General features: G+C 42.5%; 2 protein-coding genes across 3 annotated transcripts in view; both read right to left on the bottom strand.

The window, feature by feature from the left end:
- The window catches only part of tyro3 (TYRO3 protein tyrosine kinase), a 29,386-nt gene extending 24,248 nt beyond the window's left edge, over positions 1-5,138 (bottom strand). For both annotated transcript variants that reach the window (XM_023994078.2, XM_023994079.2), the window contains exons 1-2: positions 4,739-5,138; positions 281-464 (exon numbers count right to left, since the gene is read on the bottom strand). In XM_023994078.2, the coding sequence (XP_023849846.1) occupies positions 281-464; positions 4,739-4,796 (242 nt within the window). In that variant the 5' untranslated portion in view covers positions 4,797-5,138. The remainder of the gene's footprint in view (positions 1-280; positions 465-4,738) is intronic.
- Positions 5,139-6,100: 962 nt separating this feature from the next.
- On the bottom strand, positions 6,101-16,867 carry LOC111968482 (leucine-rich repeat-containing protein 57-like). The gene is made up of 6 exons (XM_023994077.2): positions 16,508-16,867; positions 15,940-16,173; positions 15,587-15,722; positions 15,120-15,388; positions 9,141-9,326; positions 6,101-8,612 (listed from the first exon to the last, which is right to left on the bottom strand). The coding sequence occupies exons 2-6, from the start codon at positions 16,021-16,023 to the stop codon at positions 8,571-8,573; spliced, it is 717 nt and encodes a 238-aa protein (XP_023849845.1). The 5' UTR covers positions 16,024-16,173; positions 16,508-16,867; the 3' UTR covers positions 6,101-8,570.
- Between the last annotated feature and the right edge of the window lie 1,253 nt (positions 16,868-18,120).

Genomic DNA, 18,120 nt, shown 5'->3' with positions numbered 1-18,120 from the left:
ATGATGATGCTTTGCAAAAACAGCCTCCAAATGATTTCTGGTAAAATGCACTGATATCAGCAGTGTGAAATCCAATTTCTCTCTGTTCTTAGGTACTCTACTCCATCTGGTAGAACTATCTGTACCCGTCTTACCTGCCTAAACAATGATTAGAAATCTAAACTGAAGCATTACTCACCAATCCTTGCTCTTCCCACAAGAGCCAGAGTGACAGATAACAAGATAAAAGTCCAACATTATGTTCTCACAATAAAGTAGGAGACTGAACCAAAGCGCTGACCTGTGGAAGGTCTCCCAGTGGTGTTGCTCGATGGGGATGTACATCTGGTCCGTGCTGTACAGCTTCTCCCCGTCCTTCATCCACACGATCTCCGGCTCACTCAGGCCCTCGACGCAACAACCCAGGCGAGCCATGTTGCCCTGGGTTACTGTGAGGTTGGTGGGGTTCTTGGTGAACAGGAGTCCTAGAAGTCAAAGGTCAGGACATACCAGAGTTCAATGAGTCACTGATTACTAGCCTAAGTTCATTGTGGTTGTTTCTTCTTCACTAGGGGTCCTTCACTACTTCAAAATGGCGTGATGTGGAAAAGATAATGGATGGGATCTAAGGCTACGTCAGATTCCAACACACAAGCAGTAGTGAGCGTTACAGGAAAGCTAGCTGGATACCCCTGAAAAGGTAGCCTACAAAATGGTAAAGGGCAATTACACGGTAACAATTGCTGCGACTGACTTTTCACTTAAAATGTATGCCAAACAAAAAACATTGATTTCAAAGTTTAAGAAACCACACAACTGAACATTTTACAAAACCACATTTACTGGAAGAACTTTGCAGATGTAAAAGTTTGGTCACAGAATTTCTGTAAAATCTCTTTTTTTATGTGACCATTTTCCAAAAACTCTTAAATATCTGCTCTGACTTACAATTCAAAGATGTCTGCAAAAATAATGGAGAGTCAGGTATGGCATGAAAGCTTGAGTTATAAAAATATATTTTGGTTATTGAACTACAGTAAGTGACTTGGATTAACTCCCGGTAACAGAATTGCCGTAATGGAATTTCATCATGGGTCCCTGATCTTTACTACACAGAAATGCTTAATTATGGATATGAATTTAATTTCCTTCATGATGATGTATCCTAAATACGCACACAAAAAAAGGTAGAAATATGCCATATCCTCTTTTGCATATTTAGGAATTATTCTATACACTGGCTATTATTTTAATGAGCTCCGCCATCAAACAAGACCAAATTTGGTTGGTCCGTACCAAATCTGAATGTGTAAACTTGTTAGTAGAAAGTCTAAACTGTATATTTGACCTTTCAGCTTCCCTATCAAATCTAAAAATGTCAAGCAGACAACCTAAGAAAATTAACAATGACAAATGGTTTGATGAAGAATGCAAAACCCTAAGAAACAAATTGAGAAACAGATCCAACCAAAAACACAGAAACCCTGGGCCTACATCTTCACTATGGTGAAACACTGAAACAATAAAGAAATACACTAAGAAAAAACAGTGGTGTAAAGTATTTAAGTAAAAATACTTGAAAGTACTACTTAAGTCGTATTTTGGGGTATCTGTATTATTTATAGTTTTGACTACTTTTACTTCACTACATTCCTAAAGAAAATGATGTACTTTTTACTCCATACATTTTCCCTGACACCCAAAAGTACTTAATACATTTTGAATTTAAAATTTAAAAAAAGTTCAAATGTAACCTTTTTTTTAACTAGGCAAGTCAGTTAAGAACAAATTCGTATTTACAATGACGGCCTACCGGGGATTGTCTAATTCACACACTTATCAAGAGAACAACCCTGGTCATCCCTACTGCCTATGAATTGCGGACTCACTAAACGCATGCTTTGTTTGTAAATAATGTCTGAGTGTCGTGGGGGGTGCCCTTGGCTAGCCATAGATAAAATGAAAAAAATAAAATGGTGCCGTCTGGTTTGCTTAATAAGGAATTTGAAATTTATATTTTTTATTTTAATACTTAAGTATATTTCAGCAATTACATTTACTTTTGATACTTAAGAATATTTAAAACCAAATACTTTGAAACTTATACTCAAGCAGTATTTTATGACTCACTTTTACTTGATCATTTTCTATTAAGGGATCTTTACTTTTACTCAAGTATGACAATTGGGTACTTTTTCCACCACTGAGAAAAAATATAAATAAATAAATAAATCGGCTCAGTGTAATTGAAGAATCGAACCACTTCTGGGAAAATTGGCACACACTGAACAACACAAAAGCTACCTATCCAAAATGGAGATAAACCACTTCTCAAATCTTTACGGCTCTATAACAAAAGAACAAACAGCAAAAACATGTACACCACTGTTCAAAAGTTTGGGGTCACTTATAAAATGTCCTGGTTTTTGAAAGAAAATCACATTTTCTGTCCATTAAAATAACACCAAATTGATCAGAAATACAGTGTAGACATTGTTAATGTTGTTAATGACTATTGTAGCTGGAAACGGCTGACTTTTTATGGAATATCTACATAGGCGTACAGAGGCCCATTATCAGCAACCATCACTCCTGTGTTCCAATGGCACGTTGTGTTAGCTAATCCAAGTTTAGAGGCGAAAGAAACACACACCTATTTAGGCGAGGTGGTGGCTAGCGATGTGTAACACTTAAAAAAGGAGAGCCGCACAAGTTGATCATTTTAAAAGGCTAATTGATCATTAGAAAACCCTTTTGCAATTATGTTAGCACAGCTGAAAACTGTTGTTCTGATTAAAGAAGCAATAAAACGGTCCTTCTTTAGGCTAGTTGAGTATCTGGAGCATCAGCATTTGTGGGTTTGATTACAGGCTCAAAATGGCTAGAAACAAAGACCTTTCTTCTGAAACTCGTCAGTCTATTCTTGTTCTGAGATATGAAGGCTATTCCATGTCAGAAATTGCCAAGAAACTGAAGATCTCGTACAACGCTGTGTACTACTCCCTTCACAGAACAGTGCAAACTGGCTCTAACCAGAATAGAAAGAGGAGTGGGAGGCCCCAGTGCACAACTGAGCAAGAGGACAAGTACATTAGAGTGTCTAGTTTGAGAAACAGACACCTTACAAGTACTCAACTGGCAGCTTCATTAAATAGTACCCACAAAACACCAGTCTTAACATCAACAGTGAAGAGGCGACTCCGGGATGCTGGCCTTCTAGGCAGATGCTGGCCTTCTGTGTTATTTTGCCCATCTTAATCTTTTCTTTTTATTGGCCAGTCTGAGATATGTATTTTTCTTTGCAACTCTGCCTAGAAGGCCAGTATCCCGCAATCGCCTCTTCACTGTTGGTAGATCTAACTTTACTTGTTACTTCTGTGAACTTTCATTATCCTCCCTCCTCCTCAGTGAGAGAAATTATAAAATATCTTACAGATATGTGGGTTTTTGGTAACGGAATTACAAGGCAGAAGGCAATGTTTCTTAAAGCAATATGGTAGTAAAATCAGTGGACTGATCATATTATTAAACAGACTTTCCAAACATGGGTCTGCTGTAGACCAACTTCCTCTCTGCTTACCTCATGTCAAAATAAAAGTCCTGCACGTGTGCCATTTGTGGGACACAAATTGAATAACTTTTGGGGTCTTGTAAAGCAAAGGCTTAGATTTTTTTTGTCAAGCAGATGGAAAAGGGGGTCTTGGAAAACATCTACCAGAAAAAGTCTTAAAATGCTTTAGAAATACATCAACATACAATAATGTTGAGGTAAAGACCCCTGCCTACTAATATCTACACCTGGGCCTTTATTTACTTTAGGATAACATATCTGCCTTCTGTACATTTAAAAGAAAGGGGGGTGGGGAAAGACTTAGGTCAAATAGCCTAGATAGGCCTATGGAAAATACTTGGGTCAAATGCATACTGTAGGCATGGGCTCCCCAACTGGCGGCCCGCATTTGGCCCCCGGGTGGTTTAATTTGCCCCCCAAGTAAAAAATATATATATATTTTTAAAAAAATTAAACAATTGGGGGGGACATAAGACTAAAAACACCAGGAAATCAGCTCCAAGTGATTTTAATTTAAGTAATCCGTCACCAAGTATTCCCACTCATAATAGATAGACACGTGATCTTATACACATGTAAGCAAGGTTTGAAATGATTATGTTTTAGTCAAACATATCTGTTTGGGCTTTTTGCAGTCTACAAATTATTTGTAATTATGTCGACCATCCACTCCAGAAAACAAATCGACACCGCGACTGAATCTAGTTGATAATCCCTGCTAGGCCTATGTAAAAATAGTCCCCTTTTAAATATTTGGAGCCAATGTAATAGTCCCAAAACAGCAAAGCCGAAAATCAATTAAACATCTCAAATACTTGAGTATTTGTCCGAATGTTTTGGACCCAGGTCTGGATGGGGAATAAGCAAATGATCTAATCTTAGTTAGAAATGTGTGCCCCTCCCTGGCTATGATCAGACTCTTCCCTTGTTATTATGCCCTATTAAAAAACGTTGTTACAAGTCATACTGTAACTTTTGGAGAGAGAAAACCCTACACTAGCACTCAATTGTGTGCAGAACACCTAAGCGGTGGACCTGGTCCCTTGTTTTGGACTATCAACCCCTGAAACAACATCGATCGTTGTTGACAAACATACGCTAAACGGAGTTCAGACTAATTAAAGATTAACCTAATTAGAAATTCCTGAGAAGTAGTCGTGCAGTCAATGGATAATTATTCAAACTTACCATGGATTGCTCTACTACTTTGTGCCAAGAAGAGTATGATCCAAAGATAAATGGTCATCTTTTCAACATCTGGTTCACAGTTTGAGCCTCTTTTCACAGATATACGAATTCCGAAGTTTTGAACAGTCGAAGCCCTGAGCTACATGACCCTTCGGGCAGTGGCTCCAAAGTAGGTTTCCGCACAAGAAAGTGACAACTTTGAGATTTATAGGGAACAATTCACCCAGGCTCGCTGATACAATTCACCAAGACCGAAATACCAGTACATTCCTGTCCGTGATGATAAACAAAGTATATGTTGTTTTCTTCCCCTCATTAAGTAACCGACCACACTTCTTTAGATAAGTTGACGTGGACTCCGTCTAGAGTGATTTACACCTTGTTTTTCTAGCCTCCTACTACACCAGGGGTGTATTCATTACGTCGGTTGTTTTGCAACATAAATCGTTTACTCCAAACGGAAAACGTTTGACGAAAACGAGTTTCCATTGGACAAATTGTGTTAGGTCCCCCGTTTGCTTCCGTTAGAAAAACGTTTTGCAACAGAATTATCGTAGTGAATAAGCCTCAGGACAAAACGCTGTGTGTCCTGAGGAATGTCAATGTGCATGACCGCCGCCTAGTGAGAGAGCGCGAGAAAAACGATTCTCAGTAAGTATCAAAATCTGTTCATGTAACACCTATTGCACCTACAGAGACAATTGTATTTATTATATTTAAATGGGAGAATTTGTAATGAGTTGCAGGGTATATTAGGTTACTGCATGTAGTACACAAAAATAAGGTTGTGACAATCTGATGTGAAGTGGTCTGAATACTGTACACTCGCACAAAGCTAGGATGGCAACAAAACCGAATCCGATTTAAGGAAACAACTCAATTGAAATTATAATAGAAACATGAATAAATGCAGTAAAATGAAACATTAAAGTTGGGTAATTGTACATAAATCTGTTAGTACAGTATATTGAAATAACTCATGGAGAGTATTCTGTTACAATACACCTGATGTTAAGTTATATTTCTTGTTAATGACAGCCTGTTGCAGCTCCTCCTTCATAGAAAGTGCAACATTGATCAGCAACACTGATTAGGAAACGGATATGGTCCTCTGAGGTTGTCAATCTAGTAATACAGGTTGAGATGCAGAGGCCTTTGCCAGATTAAATGAAGAGGATCCACCAACACGTGTTTGCGGGTCAAAATGAGAAAAGTGGAGGTGGTCATATTTTGTGTTTATCTGATATAAATCACACTTTAAAAATACATTTTGACAAATGATTTAGAGTTAAATTAGAAAAATTGTTAGGATGTGTTCAACAGATCAACTGAAGATAATAAATAATACAAATCAAGTCCAAATAATAAGACGACCAATAATTTAATAATATAAAGAGTATGCGTGCTAAGAGTCGAATGGATTGGTTTACATTAACGCTGGGCTTTTCTTCATTCTTTCCCAGCATAAAAAAAATAAGCTCTGGTCCCACGTGTTATGTGCGGCTTGCAAATGCGGAACCTTCTTCCAACTGAAAAAAAATGACCAGGACCCTAGCACCAGAAAAATTGGACTTCCCATTCCTGATCCACAGAATAAGCAAGCCTCTGAGCATAAAGGAGTTCTCTCATTCTGGGTCTATGTAGTGCACTGCTTTGACATTCTGGAACTCTGTACTACAGCTTTCATTCACTGCCTGTACAATCTCTTACAGGCAAAAAAAGTAACACTTAGGCAATCTACGCCACCCAAACCCTCCCCCCAACCCAGACGACGCTGGACCAATTGTGTGCCGCCCTATTGTACTCCCGATCATGGCCGGTTGTGATACAGCCCGTGTTCGAACCAGGGTCTGTAGGGACACCTCTAGTACTGAGATGCAGTGCCTTAGACCGCTGCGCCAGTAGAGACCATTTTAGCACAATGTACAGTCGTGGCCAAAAGTTTTGAGAATGACAAATATTAATTTTCACAAAGTCTGCTGCCTCAGTTTGTAAGATGGCAATTTGCATATACTCCAGAATGTTATGAAGAGTGATCAGATGAATTGCAATTAATTGCAAAGTCCCTCTTTGCCATGCAAATGAACTGAATCCCCCAAAAACATTTCCACTGCATTTCAGCCCTGCCACAAAAAAAACAGCTGACATCATGTCAGTGAATCTCTTGTTAACACAGGTGTTAGTGTTAACGAGGACAAGGCTGGAGATCACTCTGTCATGCTGATTGAGTTCGAATAACAGACTGGAAGCTTAAAAAGGAGGGTGGTGCTTGGAATCATTGTTCTTCCTCTGTCAACCACGGTTACCTGCAAGGAAACACGTGCCATCATCATTGCTTTGCACAGAAAGAGCTTCACAGGCAAGGATATTGCTGCCAGTAAAAGATGGCACCTAAATCAACCATTTATCGGATCATCAAGAACTTCAAGGAGAGCGGTTCAATTGTTGTGAAGAAGGCTTCAGGGTGCCCAAGAAAGTCCAGCAAGCGCCAGGACCGTCTCCTAAAGTTGAATCAGCTGCGGGATCAGGGCACCACCAGTACAGAGCTTGCTCAGGAATGGCAGCAGGCAGGTGTGAGTGCATTTGCACGCATAGTGAGGCGAAGACTTTTGGAGGATGGCCTGGTGTCAAGAAGGGCAGCAAAGAAGCCACTTCTCTCCAGGAAAAGCATCAGGGACAGACTGATATTCTGTAAAAGGTACAGGAATTGGACTGCTGAGGACCGGGGTAAAGTCATTTTCTCTGATGAATCCCCTTTCCGATTGTTTGGGGCATCTAGAAAAAAGCTTGTCCTGAGAAGACAAGGTGAGCGCTACCATCAGTCCTGTGTCATGCCAACAGTAAAGCATCCTGAAACCATTCATGTGTGGGGTTGCTTCTCAACCAAGGGAGTGGGCTCACTCACAATTTTGCCTAAGAACACAGCCATGAATAAAGAATGGTACCAACAATTCCTCCGAGAGCAACTTCTCCCAACCATCCAGGAACAGTTTGGTGACGAACAATGCATTTTCCAGCATGATGGAGCACCTTGCCATAAGACAAAAGTGATAACTAAGTGGCTCGGGGAACCAAACATCAATATTTTGGGTCCATGGCCAGGAAACTCCCCAGACCTTAATCCCATTGAGAACTTGTGGTCAATCCTCAAGAGGCGGGTGGACAAACAAAAACCCACAAATTCTGACAAACTCCAAGCATCGATTATGCAAGAATGGGCTGCCATCAGTCAGGATGTGACTCAGAAGTTAATTGACAGCATGCCAGGGCAGATTGCAAAGGTCTTGGAAAAGAAGGGTATACACTGCAAATATTGACTCTTTGCATCAACTTCATGTAATTGTCAATAAAAGCCTTCGACACTTATGAAATGCTTGTAATTATACTTCAGTATTCCATAGTAACCTCTGACAAAAATATCTAAAGACACTGAGGCAGCAGACTTTGAAAATAAATATGTGTGTCATTCTCAACTTTTGGCCACGACTGTACTATACGCATAACCTGCTTCGGTTAAATAACTTAGCTACTAATTTCTGACCGAAATGTTGTCTTAAGTATTCAATATGCAATTTATGAATATCATTAAAGTGAGTGCACTGTCCATCATTCACATAGTTCTCTGTAACCATCAATGGTGTCCTGTTGTTTTCATACGCAGTCCTGTAGCATGCTCTCGATCAGTCCTTCTCTACAGTGGTCCTTCTCCGTTGTAACCTGTTGCCGCAGCAGTGCAGAAGCCATATTTACTGTAGTACGCCACAACCATTTAGAGAGGGTGCTTGAGGGTAGATCACAAGCTGGACTCAGGGGGATGCTCTCTTTCTATTGTTCAGGCAAATTTCTTTTTGGTTGCAGTGAAGCGCTCCATGTACTGTGGGGGGGTAAACAACAAATTAGATTAACAAATCGGCACATCTGAGGCTGCGACACCACGGATAAAATGAGAACTATGGGATACGCCCTTTGAGTAAGAACTGAATGGTGGTCTAATTTGAGTATGATAATAGGCAGGTGGTCATATTTAATGGTTGGGGCTATATTTGACCACAGATTATGTCAAGTGCAGGGATTATGACCGAAAAAGAATAGCAGTCTGAAACACAACTTTCTTCAGTTGATCCTCCTCAACATTGAACAGGAAATCACATTATTGTTTAGCTAGACCACCACTCTTTAGAAACAGTATTTTGTTTCTACGCTGCTCACATAAATGACGTCAACTATGGGGAGGAAAGATATTTAAAACAGTTGAGTTTGAAAACGCATGAGCTGTTGTGTTTACAATAGATATTTAAAGACAGCATAGAGCAGTAGCATGACTGTTCCTTGCTTTAACCTTGATCATTCATTTAGCAGCGGGCTGAATGTCAAAGAAACAAGCATCTGTTTCACGACTCACCTTCTCATACCCTTCCAGGTCACGCATATTCTTCACCTCAAACAGGTTGCCCTCCACGGAGAGCAGGGACACCTGGGAGGTGGTGAGGATGGACACAGGGATGGAGGTGAGCTCCAGACAGTTCTCCTCCAGTCTCAGCACCTTCAGCCTCTGGCAGGTGGACACCTCCGCAGACACCACTGAAATCTGGGATCATCATTTATATACACAGAACAAAAACTTAAAAACGCAACATGTGTTGGTCCCATGTTTCATGAGTTGAAATAAAAGATTGCAGAAATGTTCCATATGCACAAAAAGCTTACTTCTCTCAAACTTTGTTTACAAATGTTTATTTGTCACGTGCGCCGAACACAACAGGTTTAGACATTACAGTGAAATGCTTACTTACAAGCCCTAACCAACAGCGCAATTTTTAAGTAAAAAAATAAGTATTAGGTAAACAATAGATAAGTAAAGAAATACAAAAACCAGTAAAATGACAGTGAAAATAACAGTAGCGAGGCCATATACAGGTGGTACAGAGTCAATGTGCAGGGGCACCGGTTAGTCAGGCTAATTGAGGTAATATGTATGTGATGTATACTTAAAGTGACTACGCATAGATGATAGAGAGTAGCAGCAGCGTAAAAGAGGAGTTGGCGAGGGGGGCGGGACACAAAGCAAATAGTCCGGGTAGCCATTTGATTATCTGTTCAGGAGTTTTATGGCTTGGGGGTAAAAGCTGTTGAGAAGTGTTTTGGTCCTAGACTTGGTGCTCTGGTACCGCTTGCCATGCGGTAGCAGAGAGAACAGTCTATGACTGGGGTGGCTGGGGTCTTTGACAATTTTTTGGGCCTTCCTCTGACACCACCTGGTGTAGAGGTCCTGGATAGCAGGCAGCTTAGCCCCCTTAGCTCTCAATGGTGCAGCTGTAGAACCTTTTGAGGATCTGAGGACCCATGCCAAATCTTTTCAGTCTCCTGAGGGAGAATAGGTGTTGTCGTGCCCTCTTCACGACTGTCTTGGTGTGTTTGGACCATTCTAGTTTGTTGGTGATGTGGACACCAAGGAACTTGAAGCGCTCAACCTGCTCCACTATAGCCCCGTCGATGAGAATGGGGGTGTGCTCGGTCCTCCTTTTCCTGTAGTCCACAATCATCTCCTTTGTCTTGATTCCGTTGAGACCTCCCTATAGGCGGTCTCATCGTTGTCAGTGATCAGGCTGTTGTGTCGCCTGCAAACTTAATGATGGTGTTGGACTCGTGCCTGGCCATGCAGTCATGGGTGAACAGGGAGTACATGAGGGGACTGAGCACGTACCCCTGAGCGGCTCCAGTGTTGAGGATCAGAGTGGCAGATGTGTTGCTACCTACCCTCACCACCTGGGGGCGACCCGTCAGGAAGTCCAGGATCCAGTTGTAGAGGGAGGTGTTTAGTCCCAGGGTCCTTAGCTTAGTGATGAGCTTTGAGGGCACTATGGTGTTGAACGCTGAGCTGTAGCCAATGAATAGCATTCTCACGTAGGTGTTCCTTTTGTCCAGGTGGGAAAGGGCAGTGTGGAGTGCAATAGAGATTGCATCATCTGTGGATCTGTTTGAGCGGTATGCAAATTGGAGTGGGTCCAGGGTTTCTGGGATAATGGTGTTAATGTGAGCCATTACCAGCCTTTCAAAGCACTTCATGGCTACGGACGAGAGTGCTACGGGTCTGTAGTCATTTAGGCAGGTTACCTTAGTGCTCTTGGGCACAGGGACTATGGTGGACTGCTTGAAGCATGTTGGTATTACAGACTCAATCAGGGACATGTTGAAAATGTCAGTAAAGACACCTGCCAGTTGGTCAGCACATGCCCGGAGCACACGTCCTGGTAATCCGTCTGGCCCAGCGGCCTTGTGAATGTTTACCTGTTTAAAGGTCTTACTCACGCCGGCTGATCACACAGTCGTCCGGAACAGCTGATGCTCTCATGCATGCCTCAGTGTTTCTTGCCTTGAAGCGAGCATAGAAGTGATTTAGCTCGTCTGGTAGGCTTGTGTCACTGGGCAGCTCGCGGCTGTGCTTCCCTTTGCAGTCTATAATAGTTTGCAGGCCCTGCCACATCCGACAAATTCCACAATGTAAAAAATAGTAAAAATAAAGAAAAATCCTGGAATGAGTAGGTATGACCAAACTTTTGACTGGTTCTGTAGATTAGATTAGGTACCTGGTTAAAATTGGTGCACTATATCTATTAGCTGCTAAAGCCACTTTATATCACTCAATGTCAAGCTTCTGCCTCTAACCCTAGGAAACTATTTTCCACCTTCTCCCCACTCCTTAATCATCCACCCCCTCCCTCTCTGCGGACAACTTTGTCAACCACTTTGAAAAGTAGGTAGACGACATACGCTCCTCATTCACTCAGCCTATTGAGTCCACTGGTCCCACTCACACAGAACCTTATACCTTGATCTCTCTCCCCTCTCTCCAGATGAAATCCTGCAACTAGTGAAGTCTGGCAGCCTGCCCACTTGGCCCCATCCCCTCCTCCAGACCATCTCTAGAGACCTTCTCCCATTCCTCATCCCTGACTACTGGCTGCGTCCCCTCTGACTTCAAAATCCCTCAAGAAACTAACACTCGACCCCTCTGACATCAAAAACTAAAGACCGGAATCACTTTCTTATTTTTCGAAAAAACTTGAGCGTGCCGTCTCTGATAAACTCTCGATATCTCTCTCAGAACGATCTTCTTGACCTTAACCAGTCAGGCTTCAAGACGGGTAAATCAACCAAGACTGCTCTTCTCCAGGTCACGGAGGCTCTCCACACTGCCAAAGCGGACTCTCTCCGTCTGATGGTTCACAGTGCCTTTAAAATTGTGAACCATCAGATCCTCATCTCCACCCTCTCAGGGCTGGGCGTCTCAGGCTCTGCACACTCTTGGATTGCATCCTACCTGGCAGGCTGCTTCTACCAGATGGCATGGAGAGGGTCTGTGTCTGCACAACCTACTCTCACTACTGGTGTCTCCCAGGGCTCGGTTCTAGGCCCTCTCCTCTTCTCTATACACCAAGTCAGTCGGCTCCGTCAAATCCTCACATGGTCCTTCTTATCATTGCTATGCAGATGACACTCAACTACTTTTCTCCTTCCCCTTTCTGACACCCAAGTGGTGACATGCATCTCTGCGTGCTTGGCAGATATTTTAGCTTGGATGTCGGCCCTTCCACCCCAACAAGACAGAGCTGCTGCTCTTCCCCCCGGTGGAAGGCCTGCCCGGTCCAAGACTTCTCCATCACGGTTGATAACTCCACGCTGTCCACCTCCCAGAATGCAAAGAACCTTGGTGTGACCCTGGACAACACCCTGTCGTTCTCTGCAAACATCAAAGCAGTAAATCGCTCCTGCAGGTTCATGCTCTACAACATCCATAGAGTATAACCCTACCTCACACAGGAAGTGGCGAAGGTCGTAATCCAGGCACTTGTTATCTCCCGTCTGGACTACTCCACTGGCTTCCAGTCGAAGCTCGCATCCACTACAAGACCATGGTAATTGCCTACAGAGCAGCAAGAGAAACAGACCCTCCCTACCTTCAGGCTATGCTCAAACCCTATACCCCAACCAGAGTACTCCGTTCTGCCCCCTCCGATACCTTGGCCTCACAACCCCTACGGGAGGGCAGCTCCTGCTCAACCAAAGCTCTTCACTGTCCTGGCACACCAATGTTGGAAACCAACTTCCGGAAGCTAGGACAGCAGAGTCACTGCCCATCTTCTGAAAACATGTGAAAGCCTACCTCTTCAAAGAGTGTCTTAAATAATCTCACAGCACCCCTCATCTCCTTTTGTAAACTTACACTCGCACCTGACTTTTCCCCCCCCGTACTAGCACTGACTTTGCTGATAGCTAGTTAATTGAGGAAAAATGTACTTACTATGACTGAGATATTTGGTTGTCTTAAGATAAAACAACTATAAGTCGCTCTGGATAAGAGTGTCTGCTAAATGACTAAAATGTAAATGTAGGGAATACACAGCTGTACATTTCAATTAAACATGGTGAAGCCCCAAATTGCCCTCCTTGGAAGCCTGTGTTTCAGACATAAGGAAGTGGATGGCGGCAAATTTGTTACTTTTAAACTCGGACAAAACAGAGATGCTAGTTCTAGGTCCCAAGAAACAAAGATCTTCTGTTGAATCTGACAATTATTCTTGATGGTTGTACAGTCATCTCAAATAAAACTGTGAAAGACCTTGGCATTACTCTGGACCCTGATCTCTATCAAGAATATTTCAAGGAAAGATTTTTTCCATCTTCGTAACATAGCAAAAATCAAAAACTTTCTGTCCAAAAATGATGCAGAAAAATGTATCCATATTTTGTCACTGCTAGATTAGACTACTGCAATGCTCTACTTTCCGGCTACCGGATAAAGCACAAAATAAACTTCAGTTAGTGCTACACGGCTGCTAGAATCTTGACTAGAACCAAAAAATGTGATCATATTACTCCAGTGCTAGCCTCTACACTGGCTTCCTGTTAAGGCTAGGGCGGATTTCAAGGTTTTACTGCTAACCTACAAAGCATTACATGGGCTTGCTCCTACCTATCTGTCCGATTTGGTCCTGCCGTACATACCTACACGTACGCTACAGTCACAAGATGCAGGCCTCCTTACTGTCGCTAGAATTTTTTAAGCAAACAGCTGGAGGCAGAGCTTTCTCCTATAGAGCTCCATTTTTATGGAATGGTCTGCCTATCCATGTGAGAGATGCAGACTCAGTCTTGACCTTCAAGTCTTTATTGAAGACTCATCTCTTCAGTATGATTTGAGTGTAGTCTGGCCCATGGGTGTGGAGGTGAACGGAAAGGCACTGGAGCGACGAACCGCCCTTGCTGTCTCTGCCTGGCCGGTTCCCCTCTCTCCACTGGGATTCTCTGCCTCTAACCCTATTACGGGGGCTGAGTCACTGGCTTACTGGTGCTCTTCCATGCTGTCCCTAGGAGGGGTGCTTCACTTGAGTGGGTTGAGCCACTGAAGTGATCTTCCTATCCGGGTTGGCGCCCCCCTCGGGTTCATGCCGTGGGGGAGATCTTCTTGGGCTATACTCTGCCTTGTCTCAGAGTAGTAAGGTTGGTGGTTGAAGATATCCCTCTAGTGGTGTGGGGCTGTGCTTTGGCAAAGTGGGTGGGGTTATATGCTGCCTGTTTGGCCCTGTCTGGGGGTATCGTCGGACGGGGCCACAGTGTCTCCCGACCCCTCCTGTCTCAGCCTCCAGTATTTATACTGCAATAGTTTGTGTCGGGGGGCTAGGGTCAGTCTGTTATATCTGGAGTATTTCTCCGGTCTCATCCGGTGTCCTGTGTGAATTTAAGTATGCTCCCTCTAATTCTCTCTCTGAGGACCTGAGCCCTAGGACCATGCCTCAGGACTACCTGGCCTGATGACTCCTTGCTGTCCCCAGTCCACCTGGTCATGCTGCTGCTCCAGTTGAAACTGTTCTGCCTGCAGCTATGGAACTCTGACCTGTTCACTGGACGTGCTAACTTGTCCCGGACTTGCTGTTTTGGACTCTCTCTCTACCGCACCTGCGGTCTCTAACTCTGAATGATCGGCTATGAAAAGCCAACTGACATTTACTCCTGAGGTGCTGAACAGTTGCACCCTCTACAACCACTGTGCTTATTATTATCTGACCCGGCTGGTCATCTATGAACGTTTGAACATCTTGGCCATTTTCTGTTATAATCTCCACCCGGCAGCCAGAAAAGGACTGGCCACTACTCAGAGCCTGGTTCCTCTCTAGGTTTCTTCCTATGTTCTGGACTTTCTAGGGAGTTTTTCCTAGCCACCGTGCTTCTACATCTGCATTGCTTGCTGTTTGGGGTTTTAGGCTGGGTTTCTGTACAGCACTTTGTGACATCGGCTGATGTAAAACGGGCTTTATAGATAAAGTTGATTGATTTAATAAATATGGTGCCATTTGAGATGCACCAATAAACACCTGATTACCTGGTTCTGGTTGAGATTGATCTCAATGGCCTGCAAGGCCGCCACCTCAGCAGGCACCACCTGGATGTGGTTCTTGGACAGGTCCAGAACGTCCAGGTGTCGTAGGGAGCCAAGGCCAGCAGGAAACTCCCGGAATTTGTTCCCTGACAGGCTGAGGGTGCGCAACGCTTTCAACTGTCCTACAGTGCTAGGGAGCTGCGTCAGGTAATTCCCATTCAGCAAAAGAGTCTCTAGTTTCTTCAGCTTTCCAATTTCATCTGGGAGACTTGCTGTGTACACACAAAACACACACACACTTAATATATAGCCTAGCTAAAGAGATTGATTGAAGCAGATGAACGCACATCAATAATCAATGCGCGTAATGGTCATTCATTTTTCAGTGAAAGCAAAGTTTTGAAAATTTGTCAACAGATGCTGTCGTGTGACAGACGGTAACGTTGAGGATGCAACAACCACTTACTTACTGAGTTTATTACAGTTTAAAGTCAGACTCTTCATCTGAAGGAAGTTTCCTATGGCAGCAGGTAGCACTTCGATCTTGTTGGAGGACAGATCTACAGTCCGTAGGTTTCCAGTCAACCTCTGGAGCTCCTCGGGGAACTGAAATACATTAGTGGCAAAAAATACATACAGTCAAACCGACCAAGACAAAAACCACAACTGAATGGAATTCCGCTAAATAAACAAAGCACCAGTTAAAAGGCTGTTGTGGAGTGTGGACATTATAACAGGCAGACTATAGGATGGGCACTGTGTGTGTGTGTGTGTGTGTGTGTGTGTGTGTGTGTGTGTGTGTGTGTGTGTGTATGACTGTTACCTCAGGAAGGCCTTTCCCTGTCAGCTGAAAGATCCCAGTCTTCTGTGAGTTCTCCAGATGGGCTTTGATTGCATTGTTCCCCATCTTTGTTGTAGTTACCTGGTGATGTGGTCCTCTTAAGTGATGGTCTTCAACTCGACAGTAAGTCACACACTTGTAATTATCTAACCTATTATTATGATGGTGGTGCCAGATAATGTGGGTCTGCCTGCTACTTGGTTTTCAGTGTGGCCCCTGAAAGAGATCATTGATTTTGTATTAATCAAGGCTGTGGGCCTTTAGGCATTAGCTGACAAGCAAGGAAAGAAGGATCATGAGGTAAGAAGTTGGTTAGCCACTGCTGCTAGCTATCTTACTACTTACTGTCTGAGGCAAACTTTGAGACATCCATGCAAATGATTGACTTTAGAAGTACTCTGTCTATTAGCAGCAAAGGGTAATATATATCTGTACTTTCAAATACAATTTTCCCAAATTATGGTAAATATTTAGAGGATAATGTTAGCATAGCTAGCGAGTAAGACCAACTGGGATTTGTTTACAGTAGTTAACTGTTAACGTTATTTACCTTGTGGGCTGTTTTAAGTCCTTCTCGTGCAGTACGTGTCTGCAAATGGTAACTAACATATTAGGAACATATAACTATGGGGATTGTTGGACTAGTCAAACCTAAACAATTAGCTAGTCGCCTAGGACATACTGTAGCTAATCCTGCATCTCGAACAACAACAAACATGTCGCTGGGAAGCCAGCAGTTTGTAGTGATGGTTCGTTCGCGAGCGGATCTTTTGGATGCATTGATAAGAAAGCCGTTCATTCGGCTCCCTGATTTGCATACTGGTACTACTGCTTTTTGAGCTATTTTTTTGTTGTTGCTGCAGATAAATTACAAAATAATTATCTAAAGAGAGTGAATCCTCACTGCATGAACAATAAATAGTGGGGAGAGCGTCAATCTGGTCCACGCTGGATTTTTGTTTGTTTGTATTGCGTAAAAAAAATATAATAATTTGGTCAGTAAAAAAAGTATTGAACGCGAATTTCACGATTTGACATAATGGTAGCCTACCTTTTGGGTTTTATATTGGATATTTGCATTTTCTTCATGGGTCCAGAACTTCTAGGTCGATGTTTAATATTGCAGAGGGATTATTGTTTTTTTGAGGTCGGTTTGTATTTGACTATTAAAAAATAATCCGATTTCAGTTTGATTATTTTATGAAATAATGACGTTACAATGATTTTAGAGCTTTTTAATAGGAATTCCTAAACCAGAAATAGTGAACATTCATTGCCAAAGCATTGAAAATATTTAATTGTCTCTGTCAGGTACACATTGGGTAGACATCAATAGAAAAATATGAAATAATAAAAATATCAGTTGTGTATATTACTTATATTTGATGAATTATTTTTAATTCCTTAAAGTAATCATCTCTGCTCAGGCAGTAGCAGTCAGCCAGCCAGGCAATCTAACGTTATGTGCTCCCATACTCAGGTTATGGATGTGTCACTGCAACCTTAAAGGTCCTCAATGATGTCGCTATTGCCCTTGATTCTAAGCAATGTTGTGATGCTATTTTTATTGACTAGCCAAAGCTTTTGATAAGGTAAACCATTCCATTCTTGTGGGCCGGCGGCGTATTGGTGTCTCTGAAGGGGTCTTTGGCCTGGTTTGCTAACTACCTCTTTCAAAGAGTGCAGTGTATAAAGCAGGGATGCAAACACGCGAGGGCCCAAAAAGGTGATACTTTTTTTTACACTGAAACATCCCTACTATGGGGGATAAAAATAAAATTAAAAATATCAGCTTTAAAATGCTAATTTCTTATGACTTAGGCTGGATCCTTTCTTGAAATGCAGGTTTTAACTAATTAAACAACAAAGAATATGATCTACATGATCAGTCTCTGTGTGTAAAGTTCAGAGAAGTTCAGAGAAAAAACAATACAATAATATTAAAGTTAGCCATGACAGCCTTTATAATAAGGGCATCAAGTAGCCTAGTGGTTAGAGCGTTGGACCAGTAACCAAAAGGTTGCTGGATTGAATCCCTGAGCTGCCATGGCTCAAATCCCAGAGCTGACAAGGTAAAAATATTTTGTTCTGCCCCTGAACAATCAGGCATTCATGTAGATCATATTCTTTGTTGTTAAATTAGTTAAAAACCTGCATTTCAAG

The sequence above is a fragment of the Salvelinus sp. IW2-2015 genome, linkage group LG9, assembly GCF_002910315.2.
Source record: "Salvelinus sp. IW2-2015 linkage group LG9, ASM291031v2, whole genome shotgun sequence".
Lineage (NCBI taxonomy): Eukaryota > Metazoa > Chordata > Actinopteri > Salmoniformes > Salmonidae > Salvelinus > Salvelinus sp. IW2-2015.
This window is presented reverse-complemented; position numbering and strand designations above follow the sequence as displayed.

Coding starts and splice junctions, on each gene's coding strand:
- LOC111968482 (XM_023994077.2), bottom strand. CDS start 16,023: ATGGGGAACAATGCAATCAAAGCCCATCTGGAGAACTCACAGAAGACT. Junction 15,389..15,586: donor TTTAAACTGTAATAAACTCA/GTAAGTAAGTGG, acceptor GTGTGTACACAG/CAAGTCTCCCAGATGAAATT. Junction 8,613..9,140: donor ACCTGGAAGGGTATGAGAAG/GTGAGTCGTGAA, acceptor ACCCCCCCACAG/TACATGGAGCGCTTCACTGC.